General features: G+C 56.5%; 3 protein-coding genes across 3 annotated transcripts; 1 reads left to right on the forward strand and 2 right to left on the reverse strand.

The window, feature by feature from the left end:
* Positions 1–337: 337 nt before the first annotated feature.
* BCKDHA (branched chain keto acid dehydrogenase E1 subunit alpha) lies at positions 338–19429 on the forward strand. The gene is made up of 9 exons (XM_049787187.1): positions 338–458; positions 7508–7687; positions 7773–7859; positions 11260–11368; positions 16539–16700; positions 17903–18109; positions 18182–18323; positions 18413–18584; positions 19212–19429. Exons 1-9 carry the CDS (start codon positions 351–353, stop codon positions 19380–19382), a joined length of 1338 nt encoding a protein of 445 aa, XP_049643144.1. The 5' UTR covers positions 338–350; the 3' UTR covers positions 19383–19429.
* Positions 19430–20050: 621 nt separating this feature from the next.
* B3GNT8 (UDP-GlcNAc:betaGal beta-1,3-N-acetylglucosaminyltransferase 8) lies at positions 20051–21223 on the reverse strand. Its single transcript, XM_049787192.1, has one exon. It carries the CDS (start codon positions 21221–21223, stop codon positions 20051–20053), a length of 1173 nt encoding a protein of 390 aa, XP_049643149.1.
* Positions 21224–23802: 2579 nt separating this feature from the next.
* Positions 23803–27902, reverse strand: DMAC2 (distal membrane arm assembly component 2). Its single transcript, XM_049787215.1, has 5 exons — positions 27698–27902; positions 26144–26224; positions 25326–25456; positions 25072–25234; positions 23803–24745 (listed from the first exon to the last, which is right to left on the reverse strand). The coding sequence occupies exons 1-5, from the start codon at positions 27721–27723 to the stop codon at positions 24562–24564; spliced, it is 585 nt and encodes a 194-aa protein (XP_049643172.1). The 5' UTR covers positions 27724–27902; the 3' UTR covers positions 23803–24561.

Raw genomic sequence — 27902 nt, forward strand, 5'->3', positions numbered from 1 at the left:
CCTCCAAAATCTGAAAAGCCATTGGACGATAGTGAACAGGGGGCGGGCCTTAGCTGGGGCTTGTCCTACCCGAGGTCCCCGAGTCCTAAAAGGCTAGGGTTCTGATGAGGTTGTCTTATTCTTTGCCTGTTACAGAAAGAACTAAAATGAGGCTATGAGAGCAATTTAGGGAAAGATATTTTCTTTAAAATATATATCTACGCTTTTTAAGGACATAGAGATGGTATGATGTATCATTAAGTGTTTTTTTCGCAGAATTATTCTGGCATTGAGTCAGGCTCTGAGAGGGGCAGCCTTAATGAGAAAGAGAAGGAGGGGAGGGGCGGGCCGCCGTGGCTTTACTGGCCAAGATGGCGGTGGCGGCTGCCGTGGCGCGAGTATGCGGGCCACGACGAATCCTAGGCCAAGTTGGCCTCCGCTTTCTGCGGCCGCATGGGACTCGGAGTCTGGCTACGTCCGTGAGTAATCGGGATCACCGGGGACGGGGTTTCTGCAAGGGAAGAATCGGGACATTCTTCGCTGTTCTTCCTGGCATGCAGCTCCTGCAGATGGGAAAGGGCTGTCACTGGACCAAGGGCTGGAGGAAGGCTTGGAGAGGACATTCAAGGGCAGGACTTTTGCCCCTTTAAAATGGGGAAAACGAGGCAGCTCTTTTGTGGGCTGGAAGGGAGGAAGGTGTCCTCCTGCCACCCAGATTGGAGGAGGAAACTCTTGATCCTAAGTAGGGTTGTGAACATTGGTTTCATTGCAAGCCCTGAGAACTGGTCCTGGCATATCAGGGCAGTGGGAATTTTGGCTGCACCTGGAAAGTTGAATTGGAGATCGAGAATGACTTAGTGGGAGTCCACTTCTAGCCAGAGACTCCTGTGCATTTCCATGAGATCAGGTGTCCAGTCCTCACCCCCACCCCACCAGGCTTTAATGGTGTCCTGCATTGCTTTGCTTTGCTTCTGATGTCATCATGAACTGTGTCATGAAAAATCACTTGCTCATGGGTCTCTTGGTTCTCATGGAAGGTCAGGTAGGGATCGTGTCTGTTTTGGTCGAACAGTTAGGTTGGTTAAGTCTATGGATTTAAAGAGGGGAGGAGGAAGAGGGACTTTTCACTTTGCCTAGAGGTGCTTTACTGCAACGTGGCCTTTGTCTCTTAGATACGACTTCCTTTCTCTAACTGGTCGTTATTCTTTCCCTTTGATGCTGCTAGTGACAAGTTCTTGCAACAGAAATCTAGTTGGAAGCTCCTGCTTGTGGTCCTCAGAAGAGCTGGGAATCAAAACTTCCTAGACAGGAGAGGAGTGATGGTCACTTGTGTGTGTTGGGCGTGTGAAGCTCGATCACAGGGGTTTTTCTCCCTCATCTGCCGCTGGCAGCGCTGCAGACCCTGGCTAGGGGTCACCTCTCTCAGAACTCAACTAGGTTCTGGATGGTCAAATGGTCACCACACCCACATCCTAGGGCAGCATCCTTAGACACTCCTGAGGATGGCACTGGAAATTGAATCTGGCACATAGTGAGAGCAGGGGTAGTGTTGGCTGTTGTGAACAGTGAGGGTGCTGGAAAGAATTGGAAACTGACCTTGGAATTTGTGAGAAGAAAGGAGGTGACCTTGGGTAGGTGACCTGGCTAGGTGAAGGCCCTATATGGAAATTGGTCTAGATTTAGGGGTATTGGGGCTGATTTCCACCCTCCAAGCCTTAAGGAGGGGAAGCTGAAATCGTGAGCAGCAGCTCCCAGGAAGAGGGGAAAGAGGATGGGCCTGGGTTGAAACGTGGGGACCTTGGCAGGGAGGCCCTGGAAGCAGGTAATTCTGGAAGGGCTGCTGGGTGCTTTTTTTTTCCTGGCACAATCAGATCCTGCATAGCTGATTTCAGTGCCAGGTGCCCATTGGCTGGCCTGTGGGGCGGGAGGACTCTTATGGGGCAGGAGAAGGAAAGGTCACCAGGATGATTTCCTCTCTGCCTCAGGCCCTGTTGCCCTTAGTTTGTATTACTTGTTTATTGGTGTGGAGAGTAAATCTTTCAGAGCTTTAAAAATTATTTAGTGTGTGTGTGAGAGAGCAAATCTTTCAGGGCTTTAAAAATGTGTGTGTGTGTGTGTGTGTGTGTGTGTGTGTGTGTGTGTGTGTGTGTGTGTGTGTGGCTTTACAACAGAGAGAGAGAGAGGAAGAGAGAGAGGAAGAGGAGATTTGCAAGAGAGACAGGGGGAGCCAGAGAGATAGTAAAGTGGTTAGGGCATTTGTTTTACAAGTGAAATTAGTTTGTGTGTGGCTTTACAACCGAGAGAGAGAGAGAGAGAGAGAGAGAGAGAGAGAGAGAGAAAGAAAGAGAGAGAGAGAGGAGAGAGAGAGAGAGAGAGGAGAGAGAGGAGAGAGAGAGAGAGAGAGAGAGAGAGAGAGAGAGAGAGAGAGAAGAGAGAGAGATTTGCAAGAGAGACATGGGGAGCCAGAGAGATAGTAAAGTGGGTAGGGCATTTGTTTTACAAGTGGCTGGCCGCAGCTCTATCCCAGACATCCCATAGGGTCCCCTGAGCCTGTCATAGTGCAGAGTCAAGCGTAAGTGGTGCTGGGTGTGGCCCTAAAATTAAACGAGACAAAAACAAAAAGGAGACTGGGTGGATGGGGGTGGGGGTGGGGGTGGGGAAGGTGGGTTGGTGGGGGTGGGAGGAAAGAATCCAGCATTTAGGGAAGGGGAGTTTTGACATTAGCCGGAACTCAGTGGCACCCTTGTGAACCCTGCAGTGTCAGGGCCGAAGCCACTTGCCCTCAAGAGCTGCTGGGCACAGAGGGCCCCAGTGTCACCCTGAAGTTTTCACCTTCTTTTAACTTACAGGGTTTAAATTTAACAAGTGGCCACCGACTTTCTCTTTGGATCATACTATTTTAGATGATCTAGGTGGAGCCGGGAGACGGGGCAGGCTGGAGTCTGTGTGGCGGTGACCTGGGCAGGACTGGGGCGTGCAAGCGTCCCCCTTCTGCGAGCCCCTCTGTTACCCTACCTTGTACTCAGTTCTTCATTGCCCTGGAGGTTGTCCTGACGCCCCCTCCCTTCCTCTCTGCCAGTGGCTCACAGCTGTTTTAGAGCTCAAGGAGAAGAGGAGGAAGGAAACGTGATTGTTAAGGAGTCCTGAGTTGGTTTCTCGGCCTACACCCCAGAAACAAGCGGGATCTCAGCCAATTTGCTTTGCTTCTCAGAGATTAGCAGGCCTGTTTTTGCAGAGCTGTAGTCACATGAGGAAATTTGGGGAAATAGCAAAAAGTACCGGGGACAGCATGCGTGTTTCTGCAGATATCCCGGCCATGAGTTTAAAAATTAGCACTAAAGAGCCAGAGCACAGTACAGCAGGGAGGGCATTTGCCTTGTACATTGTCAACCCAGGTTCAATCCCTGGCATTCCTGAGCATAGACAGGAGTGACTCCTGAATGCAGAGCTGGAGTAATCTCTGAGCACCATTTGATGTGGCCCCCAAAACCAAAAAGAAAAAAGAAATTAGCTCTTGGCCAACCTGGTTCCAAGGGTGGGACCTTCCCTACACTCAGTCTAGCCCTTGTCTGTGGCCTATGTAGTCCCACTTGAAATTGGAATTTGTGGGGAGACAGACAGTGGTGCCTCTGGTCCTCTCCAGAGCTGGGAAGCCTGCGTGGTTTGGTGGTGCCCGCTTCCCTGGCTGGCAGGTAGAGGGAAGACGCCCCAGCTGAGCTGCCCAGTGCTAGGTGTGGGGATTCCTTGCCTCAGGTGCCCCCCACCCTCCTTCACTACAGTGCAGATGGCAGACGAATCCTCAGGCCAAGCCACCATGAGATGGATGCACAAGCCCACACCTACCTGTACCAGGAGGGAGCTGGATCTGGAAACTGTCATTGGAGCAGCAGTTTTGGGGTCCTCTGGGCCACCATTAGAAGCCCAGTTTTGACTCTTTGGGCCTCCCAGGCCATGCTCAGTGAGCCTGATGCCACTCCAGCTCCCAACTCACCCCCCAGACGCACAGTTTAGTGCTCAGGCTGGCAGTGCTGCTCAGCTTTCAGTGCTTGGGGACTAATGGCCATACCGGACCCCACACACCTGGGGGAGGGCATGTGTGAGGATTGAACTCAGGGCCTCGAGCTTGCTCCAGCCCTAGAGCCATTGTCCTGCACCCATCATGACTACTAAGGGTTGGTGCCCAACCGACTGTGCTGGGAATCAATGCCCTGGGAGCACCTAGAGTGAACACCTGAGTCATTTTACTCTTTCTCTTGCTTTCTCCCCCGCCCCATTCCGACTCTCTGACCTCTGAGCACTGATTGGGCCTCGGGGAATTAGTTTTCTGGAGAAAGCGAAGGACGCCTCTCTGGGAAGTGAAGCTCAGAGATGGAGTGAGGCAGGGGGCGATAAACAGGGCCCCTGAGGCCTCCTCAACCTCTGTTCCCCAGGGATCCTTCTGCCCCACCCACTGCTTCTCCCAGGTGCCTCAAGGAACCAGCTCTGTTGTCATTGTCTCCCCACAGACTGTCTCCCACACACACATGTTTTCTCCCCCTCCCATGTCAGCTGCTCACTGGTACCCTCCAAGACTTTGCCTCAGAGAAGATTTTTTTTTTCCTTTTTAAGGGCCACACCCAGGAGTGCTCAGGGGTTACTCCTGGCTCTGTTCTCAGAAATCACTCCTGGCAGGCTTGGAGGATCAAACCCTGGTCAGCCTGGTCAGCAAGGCAAATACCCTACCCAACGTGCTATGACTCCAGCCCCAAAATTCTTCTGTTGTTGTTGCTTGTTTGTTTTTGGGCCACATCCCGTGACACTCAAGGGTTATGCCTGGCTACACGATCAAAAATCGCTCCTGGGGCCTGGAGAGAGAGCACAGCGGCATTTGCCTTGCAAGCAGCTGATCCAGGACCAAAGGTGGTTGGTTCAAATCCTGGTGTCTCATATGGTCCCCCATGCCTGCCAGGAGCTATTTCTGAGCAGACAGCCAGGAGTAACCCCTGAGCACTGCCGGTGTGACCCAAAAACCAAAAAAAAAAAAAAAAAAGAAATCGCTCCTGGCTTGAGGGGACTATATGGGCCACCAGAGATCAAACCCAGGTCTGTCCTGGGTTAGCCGCATGCAAAGTCCAAAATAATTTTTTATTTAATGTTCTGAATGTGGCACAGTACATTCTCATTATTTTGTTGATTTTTGTTATCTTGGCAAAACCCAGTGGTACTCAGGGTTTACTTCTGGCTCTGTGCTCAGGGATCTCTCTTTTTATTATTTCTTTTGTTTTGTTTTGGGGCCACACCCTGCAGTGGTCAGGTTTTACTCTTGGCTCAGCTCTCAGGAAGACTGAGCTCCTGGAAGACTGGTGGACCCTATGGAATGCTGGGAATCAAACCTGAGCCAGCTGCTTGCAAGGCAAATGCCTCCCTGCTGTTGCTTAGCCCCTATGGGTCACCCTCTGCAGGTTTCAGAGAACCTTGTGCTGCACCAGGGCTTAGACCTGGGTTGGCTGCATCCAAGTCAAATGCCTGAACTCATTTTCTCTCTCTATAGACTCTGTTATTATATTTGGGGAGGAATGAGCCACAGCTGATGGTACTCAGGATTACTCCTGGGTCTGTGCTCAGAAATCGCTCTTGGTAGGCTCAGGGGATCATATGGGATGCCAGGGATCGAACCCGGGTCTGTCCCAGGTTGACAGTGTTCAGTGACAAACACTCTACCGCTGTACTGCCACTCTGACCTCTCTGTTATTATTTTAATCATTGTGGGGTGAACTCTGGCAGTGCTGGGGCCCTGCAGCAGACCAAGGCTCAGCCCTATCCCCTGAGCATCCTTGGCAGAAACTACCTCTCTCTCTCTCGCTCTGCCATTCAATGTACCTTCAAGCCGCCAGCAAGGCCTGTGGTGCTCAGGTTCCCAGCTCGGGGCATGGGTGAATACAGATGCTCAAATATTTGCTGAGCATGTCAGCAGGTCCAGTCTGGATGGGGCTGGGGCAGGCAAGGAAATCGAGGCAGCTGGGGCTGTGTGTGCTGCAGGGGACTCGGCTCTCCATACCAGGCTTCCATCCATCCGTACTTGACGGATTCGCTGCTCCTGAAGAACAAGAGAACCTGTAGGGGGCGGTATGATCCCAGGGTCCGTGACTAGTCACAGGGACTTCGACAAGGCCAATTGAGTGCACAGACTCCAGCTCTGTTTGGGAGGCCCAGAGGAGAGCACCCCTGTGCAGCAGACAGATGTTCTGTACAGGCCCTGTGTGTCTCTACGGTTGCCATGGGACACAACTTTCTTTTATTTTGGTTTTGGGGCCACACCTGTTGGTGCTCAGGACTGACTCCTGGCTCTGTCTTCAGGGTTTACTTGTGGGGGTGCTCAGGGGACCCTATGGGATATTGGGGATTGAACCCACGTACAAGGCAAACGCCCTCCCCACTGTACTGTTGCTCTGGCAAAGCAGATCGTGAATGTCGCAAGAATTTGGGCTTCTGATGGTAACAGCCAGTGGTTCATGAGCTGCCCATTTCAGGGAGCTTGTTTTTGTCTGGAGGCCGCACTTAGCTGTGCTCAAGGTTTATATCTGGTGGGCCCCAGGGATCTCCTTGTGCTGGGAAGCAAACCCAGGATCACTGCCTGGAAAGCCAGAGCCCCACCTGCTGTACTGCCTTTTGGGAACCCAGTTACCCACTTGTTGTTGTTGGTTTGTTTTTGGGGGCCACACCTCTGCACCCAGGAATTAGTGATGCACCACTCATAGTGATGCATGTGGGACCATATGGGGTGCCAGGGATTGAACCAGGGTCAGCTGCTAGCAAGGCAAATGCCTTCCCAGCTATGCTATTACTCTGACCTCCCAAGTTACTCATTTAATTTAAAAAGTTCTTGTGTTTGTTTTGGAGTCAGCCAGTACTCTTGGGAGTCTACTTAACTCTATGCTGGGACCATGCAGTACAGGCAGAGCCTGTGCCCAGCCCTTTCAGCTGCTCCCTGACTCTCTCATCTGTCCACGTTGCCTTCTTGGGGTATATTTGCGTGTATGTGCCATGCCCTTTGCCTTCCTTCTGTTTCTGTATTTGTTGTTGTCTTGGAGGTGCTCCAGATTCATTTCTGTCTTTGCACTCAGGCATCCCTCCTGGTGGGCTTGGGGGACCTTTTGGCACAACTCGAACCTGGGTAGGCTGTGTGCAAGGCGAGTGCCTGCCCTGCCAGAGCATGGTCCTTATTTTGTTGTTGATTTTGGTTTGGGGGCCATACCCAGCGGCAGTTGGGTTACTCATGGCTCTGTGCTCAGAAATATCACCAGGCAGGCTCAGGGGACTCTATGGGATGCTGGGGATCAAACCTGGGTTGGCTGTGTACAAGGCAGATGCCCTCCCTGTTGTGCTGTCACTCTGGCCGAGGACTTGATTCTCTGTGTCCTGGTTTCACGGAGGAGGACTGAGACACACATGATTTTTAGGTCACAGAGGCAGGAGTCCCGCACGGGTCCATGTGTGGGTGCATCTCTGCCTTAGTGGCCCCAACCCCACCCCATTCTTCCCTCTGAAGCACCCCCAGAGGCAACAGGAGCACTTCTCCTCCCTGGATGACAAGCCCCAGTTCCCGGGGGCCTCGGCCGAGTTCATCGACAAACTGGAGTTCATCCAGCCTAATGTCATCTCGGGGATCCCCATCTACCGTGTCATGGACCGCCAGGGCCAGATCATCAACCCCAGCGAGGACCCCCATGTGAGTGGTGCCCCCATCCTACCTGTCCTATGCCCCGGCCCCTCTGTGGCGTCACCCGCCCACAACTGTCTTCCTGCATCCGCAGCTGAGCCAGGAGCAGGTGCTCAAGTTCTACCGGAGCATGACGCTGCTCAACACCATGGACCGCATCCTGTATGAGTCCCAGCGGCAGGTGCGTGGGCAAAGGGGGTGAGTGGGGCACACCACATAGCCCCCCCACTATGTGCGGAGTGGGAGAGGGGAGCCCCATTCCCATCTTAAGAGCCGCCCTCCACATTGGGTCAGCATCCTCTGCCTTGGACTAAGGCTCACCCAAGTCCTGTCACTAGGCTTTGTACCCTTCGGGTTTCTGGAGGCTGGGGCCAAGCTAGGGGTTCCATGCTGGAAGCCTGTGCTCTACCCATGAGCTTCACAGATTGGGTGTGTTGGCTCTGCGGGCCCTGTTTCATGTGCTGCTGGCTCCAATCCCCGCTTCCCACCCCAGTGTGCAGAGCTGAACCTTCTTACCACTGTTGTTTTGGCTCCTTCCTTCACAGGCCCCGAGGGCTGTGCCCCTCTCCTCGCAGGCACATTAAGGTGTCGGACAGGTTTGGGGTCCAGACTCAGGCACAGAGCCGTTTCCCTAAAGGTCTTGCTTGGCTGTTTTCTGGCTCTGACCCAGGAACCCTGTCAGCTCATCACTTGTTTTCTTGGCGCCTGCTGGGCCAGGTTCAGGAGCTGGCTCCCCCCCAAGTGCTTATCAGGGTCCCTGGGCCTCTGTTCCCTGCCCTCCAGGCTCCTGGCTAACCTCCTACCCCACCACCACCCCCATGCTCCTGGCAGAAACCAATGGAGGAAACTGCCCTGTGAGTCCTAGAGCCAGGGCTTGGGATGTTGAAAAGGTGGGGGAATGTGAGATGGCCCCCATATCGCTGGACCAGGAGGGAACTTGGCTGTTCCCTCTGGTTTCCTAGTTTGGACACTTAGAAGATCTGTCTGGCTCACCTAACCTCTCTCGTATTCCCTTGAGTTTGTTGTTTTGATTTGGTTTGGGGGCCACATCCGGCAGTGCTCAGGGCTTATTTCCTGCGTTGCGCTCAGGAATCACTCCTGGGGTGCTCGGGATCATAAAGGATGCTGGTGGGGCCGGAGAGATAGTATGGAGGTAAGGCGTTTGCCTTTCATGCAGGAGGTCATCAGTTCGAATCCCGGCGTCCCATATGGTCCCCGTGCCTGCCAGGAGCAATTTCTGAGCCTGGAGCCAGGAATAACCCCTGAGCACTGTCGGGTGTGACCCAAAAACCACCAAAAAAAAAAAAAAAGGCTGCTGGAGTTCAAACCCTGGTTGGCTGTGTGCAAGGCAAGCGCTGTCCCCACTGTGCTTCCTTTCCTCTGTGACCTTGGCTCTGCCACCCAAACCCCAGCTGAGCTCCCAGCCCCTCCTGTCCCTGCATTCTTCATTCTACAAACAAGGTGTCCAGGCACCAGTGTGGCCCAGGGAGGGGAGCCTGCCAGGAGAGATTTCTGAGTGCAGAGCCAGGATTACTCCTGAAAACCACTGGGGGGTGTGGCCCTCAAAACCAAAACAAACAAACAAATAGTGTAAACCTGGGGTTGGAGGGGGAGAGAAAGAGAGTCCCTGGCACCCTATATGGTCCCCCAAGCCAGGGGTGATTTATTTAATTTTTAAACTTCATTGATTGGTTGATTGATTTTTGGGTCACACTCAGCCACGCTCAGGGGTTATTCCTGGCTCTGCACTCAGAAATCGCCCCTGGCTAGTTGGGGAGCCATTTGGGATGTCGGAACCGAACGAGGTCCCTCTTGGGTTGGCTGCATGCAAGGCAAAGCCCTACCACTGTACTATCTCTCCAGTCCAGGGGTGATTTTGAACCAGGCCTCTCATGAACCAAATGGCACCTGTTGCACCCACCATCACATCTCATTCCAGGCAGGGCAGTTGCCAGCTATCACATCCCAGCTCTCCTCCACACCCACCTGGATAGAACTTTCTAGGTAGTCCTCTCTGTGACCCTCTGCTCATACTTGAGTTAATCTGCAAGGAAAATTGAGAAATGGGATCTGGCAGAAGTGGCCTACCTTAGCCCTGGGCGAACTCAGATCCTGTCTTCTCTGCCGGCCCTTGTTCTGGCTCCTCCCCTCCCCTTCCTCATTGCCCTCTCGCCTACTCACTTGGCACTGGGAGGTCCCCAAACTTTTCCTTGGCTCCCATATGGGAGAAAGTCGGGTTCTTCCACTTTGGGCAGGGACATAAAGCCGGGCCTGCAGAACACAGTCCAGACGGACATACCTTCCTCCGTGGACATGCTATGGGGGAGGGTAGAGGCAGGGGCTGATTTCTTGGCCCCCAACCCCAACACACAGCTCCAGCCACTGAATCCAGGTCCTCCTGGCCCTAGATGTGCTGTGCTGAATTCAGTCTGTCCAGACATAGCAGTGGAATCTTCCTCCTCAGCCTGCTCTGCTTCCCTCAGGCCAGGCCCAGGGAGACTTGAAGCCTCGCTATGCACCCAAATCCTCTCTGCCACCCCCATACCTATCCCTGACCCCTGCACTTACTCTTCCACACTCTTGTTTCACCCTTGGTGTGTTGGCTTCAGTGCTGTCTGGGCTGCAGGTGGGCAATGAAGAAGGGCAGGTACACCCTGGAAAATCAAACAGTCACCCCATGGAGCTGACACCCAGGACTGCAGGCCCCAAGTTTGATCCCCAGACCTCCTGGTTCTGGCACTTCTGGGGTAGCCCTGGTGACCCTCTGGGCACCACCAAGCCTAAGCATAGAACTACCTGGGAGAACACACCCTACCCCAGTCCACTGACTTCTGCTGGAGGAACCAGCAGAGTAAAAACTCCAGATAGAGCTTGGACCCAGGGCTGTTTCTGCATGTCAGAAAAGGAGGCCAGAGGGGCCGGAGGGATAGCAAGGCTGTAGAGCGTTTGCCTTGCACGTGGCTGGCCCAGGACAGACCTGGGTTTGATCCCGGGCATCGCATATGGTCTCCCAAGCCAGGAGCAATTTCTGAGCGTAGAGCCAGGAGTAACCCCTGAACATCACTGGGTGTACTCCCCCCGAAAAAAAAAAAAGAAAAGAAAAGGAGGCCAGAATGGCTTTTCCAGGCCTGTGGACTGGGGGTTGAGAAAAAGGAGTCAGCCTGGGCTCTGCAGCAGGACCCACTACTTGGGGAGCTCTCTTCCCACTGCCTCCTACACTTCAGTTGCACCCCTCAGTCCCCCAACCTCTGCCACCAGCACCACCACCCCACCCCCGTGCCAGTCTGAGATGCTTCTGGAGGGGCTGCTCCACTTCCTGCCCCGCACTGCTCACTGCCCACTTGTCTGTGGCCTCCGTCCTCACTTCTCATCTCTTCTGTCCCGAAACTCCCACCCCCACCTTTGCCCAGTGCAGCTTTTTTGCCATGTCCCATGTCTGTCACACTGGTCTGGCCATATAGGCCATCTCCCTCCGAATGCCGGCACCCCACTAGGCCTGGCTCGGTTCTGGCTTTGAGGTTATGTCTGTGGGTCCCCAGTCAATGCCCAGCTGACCTGGCATGATCCCTGCCTTTCCACAGGGCCGTATCTCCTTCTACATGACCAACTATGGTGAGGAGGGCACGCACGTGGGCAGCGCGGCAGCCATGGACAACACAGACCTGGTGTTTGGCCAGTACCGGGAAGCAGGTACGTCTGTCTGCTGGTGGTTTGGCCTGGCAGAATGATGCCAGCACCTAGGCCTGCAGTGCCCGCGGGACAGGTCAGCCCGGTGGCATTGGGCATGAAATCAAGGCCCATGCATAGCCAGTCGGAGGGGCTGGAGACCAGAGAGACTTTCTAGCAGGAATACTCTTGGTTTTTATTTGGTTTTGGGGCCATACCTGGTGGTGCTTGGGGCTTTTCCTGATTCTGTGCTCAAGAATCACTACTGGAGGTGCTTGGGGGACCCTGTGGGATGCCAGGATTGAACCTGGTTGGTAGCATGCAAGGCAAACACCCTCTCTCTGACCCTCAGGAAAGGGCTGGGAGTGTGTCGCTTTACGTCACTTTCCGTTGACCATTGTTGGCCCCTCTCTGCCCTGTACATTCCTGGTAATTGCATGGTGGGGCTGCTGGGAGTCGGGGGAGGGGGGGCAGCTTCATTTTGGCGCCTGTTCTCCTGGCTTCCCTCCAGTCTGGTCCTTGGGGAGCCAGAGGGGCTGCCTGGCAGGGCCCAGTAAGGAGCTGGCTGCCTGCCAAGTGCGAGGAGCAGAGACAGCAAGGAATGAAGGAAATCGATGGGCACTTAGGAAGATGCAATAGGAGGGAGAGAGAGAGAGAGAGACAGAGAGACAGAGAGAGAGACAGAGAGACAGAGAGACAGAGAGACAGAGACAGAGAGAGACAGAGACAGAGACAGAGAGAGACAGAGAGAGACAGAGAGACAGAGACAGAGAGAGAGACAGAGAGACAGAGAGGAGGAGGGAGAAGGGAGAGAGAGAGTATTGGGGGGTGTTTTGTAGGGCCTCTGACTCTGGAGCCCTATAGGGCATCTGAGGGCACATACCTGTCCTTTCCTCTGTTTTCTCATTCATAATGGGAGATGAGGAGCCCTCCAGGGCGGCAGAGGGGGGAATCACAGGGTTGGAGAGCTGAGGCCATGCTCTGACAGCAGCTCTTGCCCAGGAAGCTCTGCAGCATGGGGTTCCTGTCCAGCTTCTCTTGGCCCCTCTTTTTTTTTTTTTTTTTTTTTTTTTGTGGTTTTTGGGTCACACCCAGCAGTGCTCAGGGGTTATTCCTGGCTCTAGGATCAGAAATTGCTCCTGGCAGGCACGGGGGACCATATGGGGCGCCAGGATTCGAACCGATGACCTCCTGCAGGAAAGGCAAAAACGCCTTACCTCCATGCTATCTCTCCGGCCCCTTGGCCCCCCATTTTACTCCCTCTGCCTGGAGGGAGTCCATGCTGTCTATGGGGCAGCACTCTTGGTCTCAAATACGAGATGACCGGGCCTGGGTATTGGCTGCTGGCACTGCGGGGTCTTTCCCTGTTGCCAGGGCTGAGAACCGTTCTGAGATGCAGGGACTGGGGGTCTGTGCTGGGAACCTGGGCACCCCACGGGGCTACTGGAGCCTTCTAATTCCAAGGGATAGAGTGATAGCACAGTGGGTAAGTTTCCTTCCTTCTCCAGCATTCCTTATGATCTCCCAAGCCCGCCAGGAGTGAACCCTGAACACTGCTGAGTGTGGCCCTAAACCAAAAGAAGACATTTGGGGGGTTGGAGCAGCCAATCCAGGTTTGAAACACCCATTGGTTTTCTTCCCTGGCATCCCATGTGGTTCCCCGATTTCCACCAGGAGTGATTCTTTTTTGTTTTATTTTGTTTTTGTTTTGTTTTGTTTTTGGGCCACACCTGGCGTTGCTCAGAAGTTACTCCTGGCTGTCTGCTCAGAAATAGCTCCTGGCAGGCACGGGGGACCATATGGGACACCGGGATTCGAACCAACCACCTTTAGTCCTGGATCGGCTGCTTGCAAGGCAAACGTCGCTGTGCTATCTCTCCAGGCCCAGGAGTGATTCTTGAGAGCAGAGCCAGGAGTACCCCTGGCTGCACAGGTGTTATCCAAAAACCAAAAAGCCCTCCAGCTCTGAGTGCCTACAAGTGGGGCTGGAGGAGGGTCACTCAGGGGGTTGAGGGTCCCCCCATGGCTGGAGTGGAAAAGGGTCCTCAGGACTCGAGAGGCACCATTCTCAGACCTGAAAGTACAGGCCACCCTATCCCCACTGGAGGTAGAGCGTGGCAGAGGCATTTCCTGCACTGAGGGTATGGGATGGGACAGAGTCAGCTTGGTTCCTCGAGTCTTTGAAGTTCTTATTTACATGCTGAGACTGAGGAGTTTGCAGGGCGCAGGGACACTGGCAGGAAATGGCACTCCTGTGGGCTTTTGTGGGGCCGCCCGCCTCCAGCCAGCACTGTGGTTCCCATGGGACCTTGCAGGCCAGTGCAAGCCAGATCCCCAGAGCTAGGTCTGGCAAACTGTGTCCTGCAGCCCTGCTCCGCCCTCTCCCTGCCAGAACCAGCCTGGCATACAGTGGGGAAGCTCATTTCAGGAGCTAGTGGCCAGCCCTGAGGGCCTCATACCCATCCCTACAGCTGCTCCTGAGTGCTGCATTTGTGAGTCTTTCTGCGTGTGCTTATGACAGGCCTGGGACAGACACCAGGAGGGCACATTGAAGGGGGACCAAGCACCCCAGGGCCCCAGTTGTCTTTGTTGGTCAGCCAGTCCTGCTCCTCACTGACCCTCATAAACTGCACCCCATAGCCTGTACTGGGGTGCTTTCCTACTCTGCCTGGCAGCAGCCCCCTGTCCACACACAGACAGTGCTCATAGATGGTGCTTGCAGATGGATGCCATGTCTAAAAGCTCAAACTGTGCCCACTATGCCCCCCTTGTACCTTCCTGCTGTTAATCTGGGCAGCCGCATGTCTGGTTCATCCAGGTCCTTCTGGATCCACCCGAGTCCATCCAGGTCCAAGACATGGCTGCAAAGAGGTATAAGGGTGCCAGGTGTCGTAAAGTGGGAGGCTTAGGAGCCGCTGTGCCTCTGACACTGGGCTTGTCCCTGTGGGGTGTGGGGGTGACCGTCTCAGCCTTCGCCACAGGGCACAGGAGCTCCAGTGGCTCTTGGTAGTAGCTCCACTCCCATTATTCCCCTAGGCAGATCAGGCTCCCTTGCCCCAGTGGGCCCTTCTGACAGGCAGAAGGCACATTCTGTAGAGCGTCCCAGCTGAGAGAGGGCTTAGCTGCAAGGGCCAGGCCCTGTAGTGTCTTCTCTTCACAGGACGGAGACTCATGGCTCCTACTTTCATTTGTTCTTCTGATGATGTGACCCCACTCCCCAGCAGTGCTGCTGTCACCAGGCTCCATCCCGGCATGCTTGGGAGACCATGCCATGCTGGGACCTGGGCACAGTTCTCCCACCCTTTGAACCCTCACTCTAACTCATCAGATTTTTGTTATTGTTGTTGTTTTGATTTTTTTGCCACACCCAGCAGTGCTCAGGGGTTACTCCTGGCTCTGCATTTGGGGATCATTCCTGGGAGGCTCAGGGATGCTGGGGTTGAACCCAGGTTGGCCAGGTGTGAGGTAAACTCTCTTCCCACTGTGCTATTGCTTCAGCCCCTTTCTTTTGTTTTTGACCCACACCTGGCAATGCTCAGGGGTCATTGCTTAGAGATCAATCCCCAAGTTTAAAAAAGGAGGGGACAGAGAGAGTATAGCAGGTAAGGCTCTTGCCTTGCACACAGCTGACCCTGGATTGATCCAGGGCATCCCAGATGGCTCCCCAAATGCCATCAGACCATTAGATATGATCCATGAGCACAATACCAGAAATAAGCCCTGAGCACCTCGAACCTCCTGGTTCATTATGCTCCCTTCCCCTAATATACACATCTACACAGGTAGTTCTTTTTTTTTCCTTTCAGTTTCTGGGAAACACCTGACAGTGCTCAGGGGTCACTCCTGGCTCTGCACTCAGAAATCACTCCTGGCAGGTTTGGGGGACCAAATGGGATGCTGGGGATTGAACTCAGGTCAGCTACGTGCAAGGCAAATGCCATACTGTGGCACTGTGCTATTGCTTCGGTTCCAAAGTTCTTTTTATTTATTTTTATTTATTTATTTATTTATTTATTTATTTATTTTTGGTTTTTGGGTCACACCCGGCAGTGCTCAGGGGTTATTCCTGGCTCTGTGCTCAGAAATCACTCCTGGCAGGCTCAAGGGACCATATGGAATGCCGGGATTAGAACCACTGTCCTTCTGCATGCGAGGCAAACACTCTACCTCCATGCTATCTCTCCAGCCCCTAATTTTTTTTTCTTTTTCTCTTTCGTGTTTTTTTGTTTTTGTTTTTGTGTCACACCCGGCAGCACTCAGGGGTTCCTCCTGGCTCTATGCTCAGAAATCGCCCCTGGCAGGCACAGGGGACCATATGGGATGCCAGGATTCGAACCACTGTCCTTCTGCATGAAAGGCAAGCGCCTTACCTCCATGCTCTCTCTCCAGCCCCTAATTTGTTTTTCTCTTTGTTTATGGGCCAGACCTGGTGATGCTGAGGGGTTACTCCTGGCTATGCACTCAGAAATTGCTCCTGGCTTTGGGGACCATATGAGATGCCAGGGATCAAACCCAGGTCCGTGTTGGGTCAATTGCACGCAAAGCAAACCGCCCTACCACTGTGCTGTGGCTCCGGCCCCTTAGATTTTTTTCTTTTTTCTCTTTTGGTGTTTTTTTTTTTTGTTTGTTTTTGTTTTTTGGTCACACCCAGCAGCGCTCAGGGGTTACTCCTCGCTAAGCGCTCAGAAATGCCCCTGGCTTGGGGGGACCATATGGGACACCGGGGGATCGAACCCCGGTCTCGATCTTTCCTTGGCTAGCGCTTGCAAGGCAGACACCTTACCTCACCAGCCCCCTTTTTTGGTGTTTTAATCACATCTGGCAATGCTCAGGTCTGACTCCTGTCTCTGTGCTTTGGGATCACCTTCTGGTAGGCTTGGGGGCCCATACGGGGTCCCAGGGATTGAACCCAGGTCAGCAGCACACAGTGCCCTCCCTGCTATACTGTTACTCCAGTCCCAGGTACTTCTGACCTGAGAAAGAACCAATGTTTGCTTCTACCCCATCCAGGCCCTCTGTCCCCTGGGCAGCTGCTCTGAGCAGTGGCTGCTGTTGGGGCAAGCCAGAACAGCGAAGTCAGCCCTGAACCCCTGGCCAGGTCTGGGTCCAGCTCTCTTAAGGGCTGGGAGATGGGAGCTGGACAGAAGTGCACCCCACAGGGTTGACTGACACCCCACCCTCTTCTCCCCGCCAGGCGTGCTGATGTACCGGGACTTCCCCCTGGAGCAGTTCATGGCCCAGTGCTATGGCAATGTCAACGACCTGGGCAAGGGCCGCCAGATGCCTGTGCACTACGGCTGCAAGGAGCGACACTTTGTCACCATCTCCTCACCGCTGGCCACACAGATCCCCCAGGGTGAGCACAGGGCCCTGCTCGTGGCCCCAGAGACTGGGTCCCAACCCCTGTGGCCAGGCAGGAGCCCACAATACCCCACTCGTGACTTTCCCCATCTGTGCTTCAGACCCAGCCTGTGGCTGTTCCTAAGGTGTATGCTGAGCCCCCGGGGAACCCACCGATGCCAATTCCCATCATCCCTCAGGATGAAGCAGGTCTGCACCCAGGTGCAGAAGCATAGCTCATCCAAGGGGGTCGAGCTTTGGGCTCTAGTGGAGAGAGACACATTGTGTCCCGAATTGTCTGGGGCTCAGGCTGACACATCTGCAGGGCTGGGCAGAGCAGCAGGCGGGCAGGCAGCTGCAGGGAAGGTGGCATTTGCCTGAAGGGACAGGATTTCCATACAGCCTTGGCTGACCTATCTCAGAGCTCCATTTTTGGTGCTGGGAACAGGAGACCAAAAGGCCAAGGTCCTGATGGTGCTTCTATGGGAGGAAGGTGATGGGGGCCAGTCAGAGTATGTGGGGAGGTTTGGGAGAGGGAAGTCCCAAGTGGAGGAGGAATGGGACGTGATGGTGCAGACCAGAAGTGGGGAAAGGAAGGGCCTGGTTTTGAGGAGTCCCAGGTCATGTGTGGCACCAGGGAGCATGAGGCAGGGATGTCATTTGCTGACACCTCTGACTTGTCAGCACGGACTGAGAGTGGGAGTGAAGGGAGGGAGGCCATGGTTGGGGGTGACTGGGCCCATGGTGTAGGGGCCTCAGCTGTCAGTCGGATTGGGGTGTGAGCATCAGGGAAGCCAGGGTGGGGCCCAGAGGGGCTCAGGGTGAATGGCTGCCTCTGAACAGGGAATAGGTGTGGGAAGTCGGAGGTGGTGGGCAAGTGAGTGAACCTGAGAGGTGAGTGTGATGAGGGGAGTCTGGGGAAGATAAGGTGTGTGAGTCTGAGGGGTCAGTATGGGGTGAGTTGAGTATGTGAGGGGTGAGCATAGAATGAGGCGAGTATATTAGTCTGAGGTGAGGGTGTGTGGTGAGGTAAATACGTGTCTGAGGGGTGAAGTGTATGTGTCAGGCGGGGGTGAGTGAAGGGTGCGGAGTGAGATGTATGGGGGGATGACGTGAATGTCTGAGAGATGTGTGGGTGAGATGTGTGTGCATCTGAGGGGTGAGTATTTGCTTCTCTGGGGTGCCTACCCTCGCTCAGGCCTCTCTTGCTCCCCGCAGCGGTAGGCGCTGCCTACGCGGCCAAGCGGGCCAACGACAACAGGGCCGTCATCTGCTACTTCGGCGAGGGTGCGGCCAGTGAGGGCGACGCTCATGCTGGCTTCAACTTCGCTGCCACCCTGGAGTGCCCCATCATCTTCTTCTGCCGAAACAACGGCTACGCCATCTCCACGCCCACCTCGGAGCAGTATCGCGGGGATGGCATCGGTGCGTGGCTGTCCTGCCCTGTCCCCATGTCCCCCTGACCCCGGGTCCTCACCGATGTGTCTATCCCTGCAGCTGCCCGAGGCCCTGGCTACGGCCTCTTGTCCATCCGTGTAGACGGCAATGATGTGTTCGCTGTGTACAACGCCACCAAGGAGGCGCGGCGTCGGGCCGTGGCCGAGAACCAGCCCTTCCTCATCGAGGCCATGACCTACAGGTGCCTCCCCTGCCCCTGTCAGCCCCAGGGCCCCATCCTGTGCCCACCTTGCCATTACCCCACTCCCACCCCTTCTCCATCACCTGCAGGATCGGGCACCACAGCACCAGTGATGACAGCTCAGCCTACCGCTCGGTGGACGAGGTCAACTACTGGGACAAGCAGGACCACCCCATCTCGCGGTTGCGCCACTATATGCAGAGCCGCGGCTGGTGGGACGATGAGCAGGAGAAGGCCTGGCGGAAGCAGTCCCGCAAGAAGGTGAGGGCAAGCACCCCCCTCTACTCTGCTGCCCCCCCCAACCATACCCCAGCATGCAGCGTCAGGGAATAGGGAATAAAGCTGAGCTTGGGGGCATGCAGGATCCACCTCAAGTGAAATCCCTTGGTGTGGCTCCTATGTTGGCCCTGAGCTGCTTTGCCTCTGAAGGGGGGGGGGGTCGAGATTCCCACTTCAAGACACTGCAGGAGTAGGTGGAAGTTCACGCCACACACCCTCCAAGGTGACTGTGGCCGACGGCGGGTGACTCTGGTCAGCAGCATGGCCACTCCTGCTGGTGCTCAGGGATCACTCCTGGCAGGCTCGGGGACCAGATGGGATGCTGGCAGTTGAACCCGGGTCTGCCACATGCAAAGCAAATGCCCTCCCCACTTTTGCTCTGGCACCCGAGACCCTCATTCTGTGCCTCAGGTTTTTCCCTCTTCAAGCTTGCAGCCAGGAGGCCTGACCAATCCCACCCACTTAGCACAGTGCAAAGGACCAAGGGAAGAGCTTGGATGGGGGAGACTGACAAGGCTGCTGGGGTATCCGGCCCCACCGACAAGGCTGAGAGGAAGCCCCCCGGGGTCCCCAAGGCTGCCCACACCACACTCCCTGCCATGCCCACAGGTGATGGAGGCCTTTGAGCAGGCCGAGCGGAAGCCAAAGCCCAGCGTCAGCCTGCTCTTCTCGGACGTGTACCAGGAGATGCCCGCACAGCTCCGCAAGCAGCAGGAGGCCCTGACCCGGCACCTACAGACCTATGGCGAGCACTACCCACTGGAGCACTTCGACAAGTGAGGCCGCTTGCCCATCCCTTCCACTGCCTCTGGACGCTGGCGGGGGTGAGGGGCATGGGATCCTCCTTGGAGCTTACCACCCTCGCCCCTTAGAGCTGTTACAGTTGAGGGGGGGCTCTAGCAGCCCCTACTCACCTACCCTGAGTGCCTTCACCCCAGGGACTGTGAGGAAGCCTCCTCGCTGGGGCCCCCCAGGGTGGGCTCTGAGTCCCCAGGTCTGTGCGTGAATAAACCACGTCTCTGCTCTGGGCCCTGTTGCATCTGGTCTGTTTCCTGGAGTCAGAGTTGAGGCTCGCATGGGACTTGGGGATCCCTCCCACCCAGCCTCTCTACAACCGACTCAGCTCAGGCCATTGAGAGGTTCAGCTTCCTGAGATGGGTTGGGAGTGGAGGTCTGTGCATATGCTGTAGTTTCTGCTCTCCCCTAGAAACGGGCCGCCAATGTGGTTGAGCCTGGCAGACCTGATGCCCCCTGGGGAGCCAGAGGTCCCCAGGTGGAGTCTGTGCTCTCGCAAAGACAACTCAGGCCTCGCCATGTGAGTGTGGTTTCTTCAAGAGCACAAAGTAGACAGAATCACAGCATCCTCCTGTCCCTGCCCAACCCACGCAGTCCAGGAGTGGCTCAGGTAGCCCTCTGATGTCCTTCCATTGTCCCTCCCAACCCCGAGCTCAGCAGTGAAGCAGAGGGTCTTGCAGCTGCTTCCACAGCCAGATGCTGTCCTGGGGACTGAGGGGCCGCACCAGCAGCTGGTCGCGGATGGTGCAGGGGTCCTTGGCGCGGTCAGCCGGCCACGATGTGAGGAAGCCTTTGTGGGCCCGGGGCACCAGGCCCAGGGCCCGGAAGCACAAGCCAGTGTAGATGTCGTCGAAAGGGAACGGGGCCACCCGGGCCGCGGCCTGAAGCAGCCAGGGGGCCAGGCGCCCAGCGATGACATAGCCGCCTCCACTGGCATAGGCCGGATAGTCCCCGGCGAAGAAGGATGTGGGCACGTAGAAGGGCCCCCCGGGCTTCCGCAGGGGCTTGGCCTGCGTGAAGATCTCGCCCAGGTAGAGGCTTCGGGCCCAGCTGGCGGGCAGGGCACGCAGGTGGCTCAGCAGGGCCGGCGTGTGCACGAAGGCATCGTCCTGGGCACGCAGGATGAAGCTCACGCCGGGGCAGTGGCGGCCCAGCCAGGCCAGCAGCAGCAGGTCCTTGAGGGTCTGGTTGAAGGGGACGTCGATGAAGTCCCAGAGCAGAAGGTCACCGTAGCGGCGGCTCTCCCAGGTCACCAGGGAGCCGAGGTCCGGGCCCGCCTCGCCCTCGGGGGACCCCAGCAGGAAGAGCAGCCGGACACCCGGAGTGGGGCCGCCCCACGTCTCGCGCACAGCCTGGCGCTGGGCAAAGCGGCCCGGCTCCGACTTGACCGCCAGCAGCAGGTAGGGGACGCGAGCCGAGCAGTTGGCCACCTGCCCGCCGCCCCCTCTCGGCCGCCACTGCGGGAAGCTCCGGCAGGCGGCAGCCCCCAGGAAGCGGCGCAGGGCCTCGGGGTAGGAGGCCAAGTCGGGGATGCGGGCGGCGGCCGCGGCCCCCCATGCCTGGCAGTCCGAGCTGGGCAGCGTCCCCAGGTGCCACTGCTGCTGGTTCCAGGACGCCGAGGGCAGCGGGCTGGTCTGGCCCAGGCGGGCCGAGAGGTTCGCCGGCAGGGTGGGCTCGGGGCTGGCGGGCGTGGGGCCCGGCGGGGTCCCCCGGGGGCCCGGGTAGGCCCTGCTCTGCCGGGTCTCCGCCACCCACTCGATGTAGACTTTGAGGCCCAGGAGCGTGAGCAGCGCGGCCAGGCAGAGCAGGCACTTGGAGCAGCGCATGGCCCGGCTCAGCGGGCCTGCAGGGCGCCGGAGGGCCTCGCGGGGGCAGGGACGGACCCCCAGCCCCTGCCAGCCCCAGCGTCGACCCTAGAGAGGGCTCAGCCCCGGCTGCGCGCCCAGCCCCGCTCTTCGGGTGCCCCGGCCAGCCACCTTCGCGGTGCCCATGGCCCGGCCGGGCTCCTCCGCCTCTTTACCTCCGGGTGGGGGCTCCCGCGGGCTCGGCGCCCCGGCCGCCCCGTCCGGCCGCCCCGGCGTGTCCTCCTGCAAGCCGGGTCTGCGATGCTGCCGCCGCGTCCGCCCGGCCCGCCCCGCCGGCCGGGAGGGCAGGGCTTGGGGAGCAGGAGGCGGGCGGGCCCCGGGGGCCGGGCGGGGCCGCGCGGGTGCGGGGCGGACCCACTGTCGGGGTTCGGCGGCGTGTCCGGGCTGGTTCGTGGGGCCTCAGCGGCGGGAAGGTGAACGGGGAGAGCTGGGGCTGGGGTCCGGATGGGATGCAGCGTCCGGTGGACGGGCGCGGCAGAGCCCCGAAGTGCAAAGGCGGGAGCCGGAGACGGGCCGGGCCGGCGACCGTGCCTGCGAGAGGACAGGGCCGGCGGACGATCAGCCGCAGGGCTGGGCGGGGCGGGGCGGGGGCAGGTGGAGACTGGGGTCGGCCGGAGGCGGGGTGGAGCCCACCCACCCTTCCCACGGGCCCGGGTCACACCCGCCGCTTCCCCCAGCTGGATCCAGACCTCCCAGACCACCCGGGTGGGTGGCGCCCAGGTCGGCCCCGCGATCCTCGACCCTCGGCAGTTGTTTGTCCGTTTGACCGTGCGCCGACTTACTCCCCGGGTTTGAGCAATGAAGCCCCAGAGGCCTGCTGGAGGGGTGAGGGGAGGGAGAGGAGGAAGTAGGGACCAGGAACGGAGAAAAGCTGCCGGGAAACTAGGGGAAAGGACGGGGTGGGGCTGGGCTCAGGGCCCTGACACCTTAAGAAATTGCTGCTTTATTCATGTGGTGCGGAAGAGGAGCCCCGGGCCTTCGAGGCCAGGCCAGGCCAAGCAGCTGAGCCACATCCCCGCTCCCTCGGGCGCCCCTGCGAGGTTTCCAAACCTCCTCCACCCCTTCAGGGCTCCAGATGGGGCAGTGAGCGGGGAGCCCTGCGCCCACCTGACTCTTGGGGTTTCTCTGGGTTCAAGCCAAGCTCACAGGGCCCCTCCTGGGGGTGCTGGGAATCTCCAGGGCACCCGGGACTGGTTGCCAAGGGCGTAGTCTGGTCCAATCCGGAGCGAGAAGCCCGGGTAGTCTGGATGGAGCTGAGGCTCCTTTCAGGGAAGATGTTGGAGTGGAGCACAGGTCCCCCTAGGGACCCAGCAGCGTCCCTGCCCCCCAGGCAGCACTTCCTGCGTCTCGCCTCATTAACTGCCTTATCCGGGTTCCAGTGTCCAGCTACTGTGCACACGGCCAGACTGACTGTGACCCCACCCACTGGTCTGACGCCCCAGTTCTCCCCATGGCCCCCCTCCCTTTGGACACATGGGCTCTTTTTGTTGTTGTTCAGCCACTGCTTCCGCTTTCTGATCACTTAGGAGGCCTGTCCCTGGGCCACCCCAGCTGTGGGTGCTTGGGAACCAACAGAGGAAGCCCCTTTCCAGGAAACTGCTGAGGGTGCAAGGATTCTCTCTGAGTGTCACAGTTGACCTCACAACCAACTTTAGAAACAGGTGAACTCCGCTGGGCATGCACCCTAGGGAACATAGAGAATGCTCCTGTCCCCTCCTTTCCCCTTCTCTGGTTCTCCAGACTCTACGGACGCAGAACGCTCGGGAATCTGGGCTCACAGCCCTTGCCTGGAGACAGGTGCCAGCGGACTGTGCACAGGGGACTTGGCACCCCTGGTCTGCAGCCAGACAGCCCTTTCTAGAAATAGATTGTCCTCTCCATTCAGGCAAGAGTTTCTTTTGTTTGTTTAGGGGCCACACCCAGCGATGCGCCAGGCTTACTTCTGGCTGTGCACTCAGGATATCACTCCTGTCAGTACTCAGGGGACCCTTTGGGATTCAAACCCAGATTAGCCACATTGGAGGTAAATGCCCTCATTGCTGCTCCAGCTTTGGCACATGGTTTCCAGGGTAAAAACCTCTCCCAGTCTGTTCTGTCCCCTGTACTCAGCCCCTCCGAGCAGCACTGAAACCACAGGCCCAAGTCCCAGGAGCCTTGAACAGCAGCCATTGGGGCTGCACACACCTCTGAGCTTTGTGCTCTCCTGGGAAGGGATAGGCTGGGGTGCGGGGCTGGCTGGAAGCGCTACAGGGAGTCAACAGGCTGCATTTGTCTGCGGTCAAGGGCACTCCAGGGCCCACCTGTGCCTCACATTAGAAGCCTTGGGCCGTGGGCGGGGACTCGAACATTGTCTGCAGCTGTACCCAGCCCTGCCACCGTTTCCAGGGCCCAGGATTCCCCACTCCTGTTCCACGGCCAAGCCCCATCTCTCTCCATGCTCGGTCAGGAGAAACTACAGGGGCTTCTTTGGGAAGAAGCTCAGCAGGACATGTGAGACCCCAGGTTCCCATCTAAGGGGGAGAAAACAAAGAAAACCCATAGGAACTTCAACAGGGCAAGTTTAATACACCTAATTAATCAACATTATCAGCAAATTGAAGTAACAAGGATCCAATGGTAAGGGGCCTCGTTCAGGTTCCAGGGGCAGCTCTGGGCCACTGCATTCCTGTGGCCCTGAGCAAGCACTGGCTCAGCTGTTTGGCACCATGAAGTTTTGCCTCCTGGCACCCTCTGCTGGCAGCTAGCCATGCCACTTGGCATAGAAGAATCCAGATCAATTTTCAGAGCAGACCAGGAAGTTGCACTTGGAGCCAAATGGAGTCCATCAGTAAGAGGGAACAGCGTGGATCTTGGGGTGCCCAGTTTGAGCAGCCCTGCATGGGAAGATACCCTCCGCACAGGCCCAACAGGGTGGTCAAGTCACTTGACCTAGTAGCATACAGAGTAGGGAAAACTGCAGCTCTGAGGGCTCCGTAATAGCCAGGGTCCCTCACTCCAGACCTAGGAGGCTGGAGAAGAAGAGGCGGGAAGAAGCATGAGTGGAAGGAGCTGCTGGCGGCAGGGCAGGGCCCGGAGCCCTGAACTTCGATGGCTGTGGTGGGAGCAGACAGCCCATGGGGTTTGGGCTGGGCTTTCCCTCCTCTACAGCCCTTTACCAACTGAACCAGAGGCTCAGTGAACCCAACTGGAGCCAGAACTCAGGGAAAGGCCAGGTTGGGCACTGTTGATACCAGCGTGCTTCAACCTTCCACAAGTCCTGCAACCTTTCTGCCTGTCCACATCTGCATTCTGGCTGAGACCTAGCTAGAGGGGGAGAGGGCTGAAGGACAGGTAGGAGAGGGGCTGGTGGTGCTTCCAGAAGGCCCCTGATCCCAGCCAGTTCCCACCACCTTGCAGTTGGGCAGCATTTCCTCCACCAGGATCTGTGTGAGGCCTGGGTTGGACACAGCAGGGAGGTCTGAGATGTCGAGCCAGCGGAGGTTCCTAGAGGAGGCAAGAGGGGGGCCACAGAAGGATCGGGAGGATGTCCCAAGAAGGAGCTATCCCTCAAATCAACCATGTTCATTACACACAACCCTTCGCAGCCCCCCAGTTCTGAAAGTAAGACTTTTCATCAAAGCAAGGGACAAGGGAGGAGGAATTTCATTCCTACACAGGCTCAGCAGTGGCTCTTCTGTGTTTCCCCACCCAAAGACGCCCATAGCAGGACCAAATGGGGGACCCCTCCAGCCCCTTCCCCACTTTCCCTCCTGTCCATGGGGGGATGGGAAATGCCCTGACTCAGGGCCCAGCACAAGCAGAGGCCTCACTGGAGGTGGTGGAGGCAGGCCAGGCCCCGTTCAGAGACATGGGGGCACCCAGCCAGCGAGAGTTCCTGCAGTGAGTTGGCCAGCTGATAAAGGCGGCTGAGACACCAGTCATCGATGTAGGGACAGCGCTGTAGCCAAAGGGACTGGAGAGCCCGTAGGTTCACTGCAGGGAGAGGGTGACAGCACGAGTGAGCCCACTATGAACGAAGCCAGTGCCCTGATCAGTCCCTGCCCCCCCCCCCCCCAATACTCACTGAGGTTGTCCAGGCCTTGGTAGTTGATGTCACAGCCACTGACATCCACAGCCTCCACATGGATGTCCTGGAACTTTCTGATGTCAGAGTGACCAGACCCTTTTGAGTCCAACCAATCATGGCCCTGGAACCTAAGGAGTGGGCAGGCATGTGGCAGGTTCCAGCCTTTGTGGCACCTTCCTGTACATGCTAATGGCTTCAAAAATGGTATGGCTGCCAGTTGCTGCCCAACAGCGAGTTTGGTCACTTTTAGAAATCTGAAGGCTGAGGGCCAGAGGGATGACAGAGAGTCAAATTGAGCTAAAATAATGGACTAGAGGGACTTCACAAACAAGGGGCAGGAGGAGTTTCCCAAATAGGAACTTTATTTTAAAAATAAAGTTTTTCGGGGCCGGAGAGATAGCACAGTGGTAAGGTGTTTGCCTTAGACGCAGAAGGATGGTGGTTTGAATCCCGGCATCCCATATGGTCCCCTGAGCCTGCCAGAAGCGATTTCTGAGCATAGAACCAAGAGGAACCCCTGAGGGCCGCTGGGTGTGACCCAAAAACAAAAAGTTTTTCACTGTTGGGGCTGAAGTAATAACACAGCAGGTAGGGTACTTGGCCAATCTGACTTCAATCCCCAGCACCTCATAGGGTCTCCTGAGCACTGTCACTGGGTATGGCTCCCAAGTGATCATCCCATTCTACAGATGAAAAACGGAAGCTGGAGAATGAACACAAACTGCACAGCTGGGGGACAGGGTGTGCTTCCTGGAAGCCAGCCCATCCCCCACCCCTTCTTCCCAGTTGCACACCCCAGCATGCCCCTTTCATACTTGACTGAGCCTCCCTGATGCAGGATGAAATAGGCGCCAGCGATGTCTGGGCCGTAGCGTTTCTTGAGATGGGTGAAGGATCTGCCGAGGGACAAGAGGCCAGTGGTGAGGCTAGAACACGGGCCCACCTCACCCCACAGCTGCTGAGAGGGTCAAAGTCGGTCACACCAGGATAGACAGGCAAAGCGACCAACATATGTGTTCAAGCTACAGATATAGACACTGAGTGTCTCTGAGTTGGGCACCAGGAGACGGGCATGGCTAAAGCAGATGGTGGGGCTGTTCGAAGCAGACACAGTGCAGGAAGCAAGAAAATGTAGCTGAGTCTTGATTCCGAAGTGAAAGTGACACAAAGGGACAAAGCTGGCATGGGGACTCCCTTAGCATGGATGCTAAGAAATGGTGCTAGAATGGAGAACTCCTGAGTGGACACCTGAGTTGTGGGCACAGGCTGCATGGAAGCTCCAATCAGGACGGTAACAGGGACAGCAGCTGAGCACTCAAGCCCTCAAAGCCCTGGGTCCCACCCCTGCCACTGTAAATAGTGAGAGGGGTATGCCACATAAATGGGGTGTGTGGTGGCCCTGGGAGGGGCTCACTATGATCTCTGGATTTGGACTTTCATTCTAGCAGCAAAAGTCAGATGAGGGTTTTAAGCCAAGGGTAATCTTTTCTATTTTACTTTCATTCTCTGTTTCTGAGCACCATGAGTGCTGGCAGTAGAGCCTAGGATTCCAGCAAAGCACTCTTCTCAGTGTGTGTGGGCTTTCTCTGGGCCCCTATTTTATTTGGAGTTTCTGGCTGCTTTGCCAACTAATAGCCATTAGGAAGCACCAGGTGACCAATGAGCTGCTGTGATTCACTGGCCAAGGAAGGTCTAGAGCCCACATAAGGAAGGAGGGAGAAATGGTTCTAGTAGGTAGGGATGGTCTCGCATTTTGACAGTCAGCTAGCTGTGCAGGGTGAGCAGAGTCTGGATGGTTCCACAAGCAAGGGTGCAGTGGTTGTTGAGATGGGGAAGGCTTGGGCTTTAGCAAATTTTCCAGGGATCATGTTAGATTGGGGGTGCCAGTGACACAGAGGAGACGGGCCAGCTGACTGCCTTTAGGAACTGTGGTGCTTGGAAAAGAAGTAGGCTGGAGATAGAGGCAGGTATTTGTGTGTGTGTGTGTGTGTGTGTGTGTGTGTGTGTGTGTGTGTGTGTGTGTGTGTGTGTGTGTGTAGGCTGGAGATAGAGGCAGGTATTGGGTGTGTGTGTGTGTGTGTGTGTAGGCTGGAGATAGAGGCAGGTATTGGGTGTGTGTGTGTGTGTGTGTGTAGGCTGGAGATAGAGGCAGGTATTGTGTGTGTGTGTGTGTGTGTGTGTGTGTGTGTGTGTGTAGGCTGGAGATAGAGGCAGGTATTGGGTGTGTGTGTGTGTCCTCTGGTGTGTGTCTCTGTGCTGTGTGTGTGTCCCCTCTGGTAAGGCCTGTGTTGTGTGTCTCTGTGCTGTATGTGTGTCCTCTGTTGTGCGTGTATGTCCCCTCTGGTGAGGCCTGAGCCAGAGGTTCTCACCTATTTTTCTTGAGCACATTTGCCATCTGCCTTCGGTGCAGGTACTCCCTCAGGAACGTCACGTCGGAGAATTGATCGCTCAGGAACTGCAGCAGGGTCCAGCTCTTCTGACTGCCCCCCGGGGCCACACCATTGCTCAGGCCACGAACATTCCTGGTACCCCAATTCCATATTGGCTTCACCAGATGCAGGGACTAAAGAGAAG

Source organism: Suncus etruscus, chromosome 14 (genome assembly GCF_024139225.1).
Source record: "Suncus etruscus isolate mSunEtr1 chromosome 14, mSunEtr1.pri.cur, whole genome shotgun sequence".
NCBI classification, from domain to species: Eukaryota; Metazoa; Chordata; class Mammalia; order Eulipotyphla; family Soricidae; genus Suncus; species Suncus etruscus.